A 6,480-nucleotide genomic window follows, 5' to 3' on the forward strand; every position below is an offset into this window, starting at 1 on the left:
ACTTAAGAACAGCTAATAGGGCCATCTGTGCCTTCCTAAGTGAGCGTGCCTTCATGCACGGTGTCTTTCCAACCCAAACCCATGTGTTTCTTTCCTTCAGGGTCGTTCCATGACTTTCTAAAATGCTGGAGGTAAGAACTGGAAGGGAAACAGAGGAAATAACACAACTGACGATAAACCCATGTTATTCTTTCCATCCCATCCCAGGAAAACACAATGAAACATTTTTCATTTCTCTTTCTAGGAAGACTTCGATAGCCCTATCAAACAGAAGTTGAAAATAGCTTGAAAATAGCATGGCATTTGCCACTGGTATTTGACTTGGAGTTTTCAGGATAGTCCTTAGCACTGTGGGAAAATCTCTTGCGACGGGTGCGTTTCTAAACTTCAGGTACGTGAGCGGACGCTGACGCAGGGAGGGGGGGACCGTTTTGGGGTGTATAAGGAGGTGATGTAGAGCTCCAGCATCAGCTTGGGGTCTGGGACTGAGCAGGGTGACTGGAGGTCACCCTTTGGAAACTGCCCACAAGAGATCATCATGAAGTGGCTGATCCTTGCCCTGGTTTAGGAATTTAAATGTTAGACCTAGAGCCTAGCTGTTTATTTCAGGAGCCGTTCTCATGGTTGCGTAGGAAAGGAGGAATATTAATTTTAATGTGGATGGAAGCTGTTCATCTGTGTTTTGGAAATAAAACACTAAAACCAGCTCGTGCAGCAGTGAGTAAAGGATACGTGTGCTTGTCCGCAGTTCATAAACACAGCTGCTTCGGTCGTACCCATGCCATTGCAGCTCCCACCAACAGCTTGTCTTAGTTGGAGAACCCAAGCAGGGAGCAATTGTGCTCCAGGCAAAGTGTATATAGCTATTTTAAATTAATGACATAGAGCAAGACTGTTTAAATTATCAAGGGGGAGAGCATTAACTCGGGTGGGATTCGGCACCTTCAGGAAGGGTTTTAGCTGACATGGCGCTTGCGACAGCAAGAGGCTTTAATGACCAGGGGAAGCTCCTGGCAGTCCCATATTCATGTTCATTAAGTTCTAAGCTACCATTTGTTGAGGTAAATAGCAAAAGCTTGTGTCTGGGGCAGAGGCGGAGAAACCAGGGTGGTAAATTATCCCGGAGTTGGGACCAGTCACTTCTCTGTGTTTTTGCCACAGGTAAAGCAGAGCCTCGAGCAGACTAGGAAATTCAGGGTGACAGCAATGTTTTTGAGAAGGTTTCTGTCCCCCGATGGCTCTGGGAGTGGCGTCTGCAGGCGGAAGAGGTCTTTGGGTCATGGGGGAGGCTGGATCCCACTTTAAAGCCCATTTCTAATCCTGCAAAACGCTCTGTCGAGAGCTACCGGCTTTCGGGAGCTGGTGCCCACCTCTGCAGTGCCTGTTGGTTTAATAAGATTTGTTGGCTCACGTTGAAAGTGCTTAAGCCCTCCGGATGGCCAGGACAGCTGCTGCTCACGGCTCATCTCGTTTGCTGGTTTTGCCCCGCCGCAGTGTGCCGGGAGAGGTGGCGGAGTTGGCCATGGGATGCAAAGGGGATCCGTACTCATCTGGGAGAGACGGGGTTCCCTGGGCTGGAGCTGTTTGCGCGTGGGCTGGGCCATTGCACCAACACAGAAAAGAAACTGAAATCAAAGGAGGAGAAATGCCCAGGGCTTGGCCCCAAGAAGAAACCCTGCCTTGGAGCGGCATGGGTACGTGCTGTTGGCCGAGTCCTGCTCCGCGCAGGGACACGGGATCTCTGATGTTAGAAACTGTAAACCCTTGATTCCCGTTAGGCTGAATGCCTCGGCAAACAAATGCTGTCTTAACTTTGGGTCAAGAAGTGCCAAAAGTAGAATGTGTTTGTGTGTGCTGTAGAGGGCACCTTACGCCTTTGTCTTTTGGCAAGGCTGAGTCCCCCTGGGGACCTGCAGAGAACACTCGGTATATTAACGTTTTGATAACCGAAAAAAAAAGCCAGAATTTGCTTTTTATCCAATCTTAATAAGTTGATCTTTCTATCAATCCTGCTAGCAAACAAGATAATTGCTTTATTATAGTCTCAATATCCAGCAAAGGACACACACTCCCCGGTGCTCCTGAGGGAATAGAATCTGTGCAGCGCGTTGACACGGGATGAGCGCAGCGATAGTGACGCCGGGCTATCGGCGGGTGATGGAGAGCGCGATTTCCCCGCTGTGAAGAGCCAGGCTGCTCGGAGCGGGGATGCAAGCCGGGCCAGAGGAGGTCTAGAAAATATTTAGGTTATAACTGAAAACATTTTGGTACATTTGCTAGAAAATGTTTAGGTTACAAGGAAAAATGTTTTGGTCTGTTTGCTAGAAAATATTTAGGTTATGACCAAAACCACTTTGGTCCGTTCGCTAGAAAATATTTAGGTCATAACTGAAAACATTTTGGTCTGTTTGGGTGTTTGTTGGCAGTTTGGGAGGTCTGTGTTTGTGGTTCTCTTTTTTTTTTTTTTTTTTTTTCCAAGGGAAAAAAGGAAACAAGAAATCTCCCGACTTTCTGGGCTGGTGCAAGGACCCAGTGGGTGAAGCTGCGGCTCGGCCAGCCCCGAGGCCTTCCTCCACGTTAAACCTCCCCATGCAGAGAGGCACAGCACCTGCCTTTTAACACAGGATGGAAAGGGAATCAGTTGTTCCACAAAATTAAAATTAAAAAAAAAAAAAAAGGAAAAATCTGTGATTTCTGTCCAAAATAGTATGAGAGCAGAAGCAGCATTGAGGTATACAAGATAGGGAAACCAGCCGTACCTGGAGGAGAGGATGGCGAAGGACTGGGAGGCTGATGAAGTGGTGGAGAAGAACAGACCTGATGAAGAAGCGGAGAAGGACAGACCAGAAGGCAGAACAGCGCTGGGAACCACCTAGGAGGATGCAGGAGAAGAAACCTTGTGGGCTCAGTGAGGCCCTGGGACAGGGGGGAGCAGAGCAGCCGGCTCCAGCTCTTTGCGCCGTGCCCTGGAAAAACTTCCATGCCAGCAGCCGTCCCTCCTCCACGCCAGACGGTCCCCGTGGGCGGGCGGGCGGCTGGCCTGGCTGGGCAGAAGAACGGCAGACAAAAGTCTGACGTGTTTCCATCCTGCACCAAGAGCCGCAAGTGCCTTTGATCTGGGAAAAGGTTTGAACAGGTTTTGACAAACACAGATAACGCCCCACCACGGTGACGTTTGGGTCACTCCCCTCTTTGCTGCGATAAGAGCTGGCCTCTTATCGGATGGTAACGCTTTGATTTTGCTGTGGAAGATGTGTGTTGCTCTGTTCTCACCTGAGCGCCTCGCTAAGGACACAAACTCTTCAAAATCCTTGTGGTCCAAAATACAATGAAACCCTTGAAGCTGGGGGTGCGCGTGGTGGTAGTGGAAAATGGAGGTCAGCAGATAAGGGGGGGTTATTGCTTCCCGATATAAAACCAGGGAGTCCGGGCAGCTCAGCCCATCTGCTGCGGTCTCTGAGGTGTGTGGGGACCGGTGGGCAACTCCTGCACCATGAAGTGGCTCATCCTGGCCCTGGTGGGTCTCCAGCTCTCGGAGGGGCTGGTGAGGTGGGTGTCCTGCAGCAGCTGCTGCAGCAGGAGGAGGGTAGGTAACAGAGACCTGCACGGTCTGCGCTGCGTCCCCAAGGATGCCAACCGAGTCTAACCGGGCGTGACTCCGGCCTCCTGCATCCCCACAGACCGTCGTGGTCCTGGTCCAGGCTGCGTCTCTCACTGGGAGGGCAGCCCCTGGGGATGTACAAGGCAGCCGAGCGGAGGGCTCCCATCATGGCAGGGTTCAAAGGAGCCCAGAGAACTGATCGTTTGAAAATGCCCAAATCTTCTCCTGATTTCCTGCTGTATTTTGTTGTTGGTTTTTTTTTTTTTCTCTGTGCAGAATCAAACTGAAGAAAGCCAAGTCTATACGGGAGAAAATGAGGGAGGCCGGAGTGCTGGAGGACTACCTGAAGAAAATTAAATATGATCCAGTTAAGAAATACCATTTCAGTGAGGACTACGTCATGTATGAGCCGACAACCAACCACCTGGATGTGAGTACCCCAGGTTCCCCTCTCGCTGCCTGCCCGTACACCACGCTCCCCTCTCCCTCTGCCTTCCCCGCTGCCAGAGTGATCTGTTCACCCCTGAGCCTCCAGGAGTGAGAGAGTGCTTTTTTCCACTCTTTTTTAAGCTTCTATTTTAGACTTTAGAAAAGTTTTCCCCCAGCAATGAAAAGCGATGCTTTTCTGTGTGTAACAAAAGGCGTAACAAAATAAATATTAATTATTACATCTTTGGGGAGAAAAAGCAGGGTGAGAGTTCAGTCCGGTCCTGCCTGCTTTGTTATTTGCAAGAGTGAGCCTGGCATTCCCCGGCACCCTGCAAAGCGCTGGGATGCCGGCGCAGGGCTGGGAGGCGGCTAAAGCCTGGTCTGTCCCTGACCCTGTGGCCAACGGAGATACCCCGTCTCTCGTCTGCAGTCCTCCTACTTCGGGGAGATCAGCATCGGGACCCCCCCGCAAAACTTCTTGGTGCTCTTCGACACCGGTTCCTCCAACCTGTGGGTGCCCTCCGCCTACTGCCAGACGCCGGCGTGCTGTGAGTACCGCAGCCGCGTGGCACAGAGCTGCCCCAGCAGCACAGCATAGTCCGATCACACGGGGGAAATCGCGATGCCAGACCGAAAATGATCCCGGCACGCTGCTCTGGGATAGCTGCTCCCTGGTACCAGTTGGTGCCTCCCTTGGGAAATACGGAGCCCTCTGCCCTTATGTGCCTGGCTAATAAAGACGGCCAAATCAGTGTGGCTATCGTGGGTGTCCCCGGAGCGCAGAAATCACAGCGGTTGTGCCTGACCTTTCGTGGCTGGGTGGAGGGAAGAGCAAAGCTACGAATCGTGGAGCTGATGTCCTGCTCCCCGGCAGAGCTCAGCCGATGTAACTCGCTGCCGGCGGGAGAGCGGTGGGGATTTAACTGCTGATGGCTTTGCTCACGCTGGGTAGCTGATATGGTTGTGATCACAACAGCTGTTCCCTTGAGAGGGATGCAGGCAAAACCGGGATGCAAACCCTGCCTTAGAGATGACCGCGAGGCAGAGGAACAGCCCGTTCCACTCTTCACGACTTGCTCTTTGCCAGGGAAGCCGCTTTCCCAGGCACTATCCCGGCAGAGCGACCGGTGGTGAAATCCCACCGGGGCCAGGCGAGCGCGTGCCCAGGAGCTTTGTCCTCTCCTCTCTCAAGCAGTCAACCACGCAAAGTTCAAGCCCAGTGAGTCCTCCACCTTCACCTACAACGGCCAGTCCTATGCCATCTCCTACGGCAGTGGCGCGCTCACGGTGGTACTGGGCTACGACACGCTGAGGGTGAGTGCACCCCGTGCCCTCCTTGTCTTCCTGGGCACTGTGTCCCCAGCACCAGCTCCCAGCATCGGCTCCTCCGATGGAAGGAGCCTGGGGGACAGCCTAAGGGCAGATCTCATGTCTCCTGTAGCCAAGACTTGGGCAAACAAGGGCCTGAGATGGGTAGAACTAATATAAAGTCGTTATTGCCACTGTCAGTTACCCAGCTGGGTTTTTACCTTGTTTTAACCCAATTCCTGCTAATTTTCCCAGCTGCCTGGTGATGTTTTCACCAGCTATGACCTTGCAGTGTGCTCTTTGGGCTTTCAGACCATCAGTAATCCCATCTGATAGCTGCTCGGGTTTGCCTAAGCGCGCCGGCTGACCTGGCGTCCCCTTCCCCTCCAGATCCAGAGGTCACAAATCAGGAGTTCGGGCTCAGCAAGAACGAGCCAACCCAGCCTTTCTACTATGCCGATTTTGATGGGATCCTGGGAATGGCCTACCCCTCGCTGGTGGTGGGAGGGGTGCCCACTGCGCTGCAGGGCATGCTGCAGCAGAACCAGCTCACCCAGCCCATCTTCAGCTTCTACTTCTCTCGGTAAAAATCTGCTGGAGCCCTCTCTGCACGTCCTATGTGCACTGGTGTCCCTCTGCCTGTCCTCATGCAGGTTCCTTGTGAATTTGTCCCTCGCTAACCCACGCATATCGAACCGATTTGCTAATCTCTGCTGCTGTAACTCTGTGTTTTTTGCAGCCAACCCACCTACAACTACGGGGGAGAGCTCATTCTCGGAGGAGTTGACACTCAGCTCTTCCAGGGGGACATTATGTGGGCACCGGTGACCCAGAAGCTTTACTGGCAGGTTGCGCTTAATGAGTGAGTTGTGCTTGTACCTGATGTGCATGATCCACCTGGGCAGCTCATGCAACGAGGGTGGTACAGCTGTCCTCCAGATGAAGCTGCAGCTATTGCGGCAGGTGTGGGCTCGAGCCAGGGGTTAGGCTCTGCATTTCAGAGCATCCCAGACATCCCAGTCAAGACACGTTTAGTTGCCAGCGGGTGCTTAAAATGACGTCCTTCTCCCTGTTCTCCTCCCAGGTTTGCTATCGGGCAGTCAGCGACCGGCTGGTGCAGCCAGGGCTGCCAGGCCATCGTG

The 6,480-nt window shown here is 52.7% G+C and overlaps 1 protein-coding gene across 1 annotated transcript in view; it reads left to right on the forward strand.

The window, feature by feature from the left end:
• The first annotated feature begins 3,493 nt into the window (after positions 1-3,493).
• PGC (progastricsin (pepsinogen C)) overlaps positions 3,494-6,480 on the forward strand; it is a 3,829-nt gene continuing 842 nt past the window's right edge. The window contains 7 exon segments of the mRNA XM_009327383.1: positions 3,494-3,549; positions 3,878-4,031; positions 4,461-4,578; positions 5,226-5,357; positions 5,735-5,921; positions 6,078-6,200; positions 6,423-6,478. Of these exon segments, the coding sequence (XP_009325658.1) occupies positions 3,494-3,549; positions 3,878-4,031; positions 4,461-4,578; positions 5,226-5,357; positions 5,735-5,921; positions 6,078-6,200; positions 6,423-6,478 (826 nt within the window).

The sequence above is a fragment of the Pygoscelis adeliae genome, unplaced genomic scaffold (genome assembly GCF_000699105.1).
Source record: "Pygoscelis adeliae isolate BGI_AS28 unplaced genomic scaffold, ASM69910v1 Scaffold197, whole genome shotgun sequence".
Classification (NCBI taxonomy): Eukaryota; Metazoa; Chordata; class Aves; order Sphenisciformes; family Spheniscidae; genus Pygoscelis; species Pygoscelis adeliae.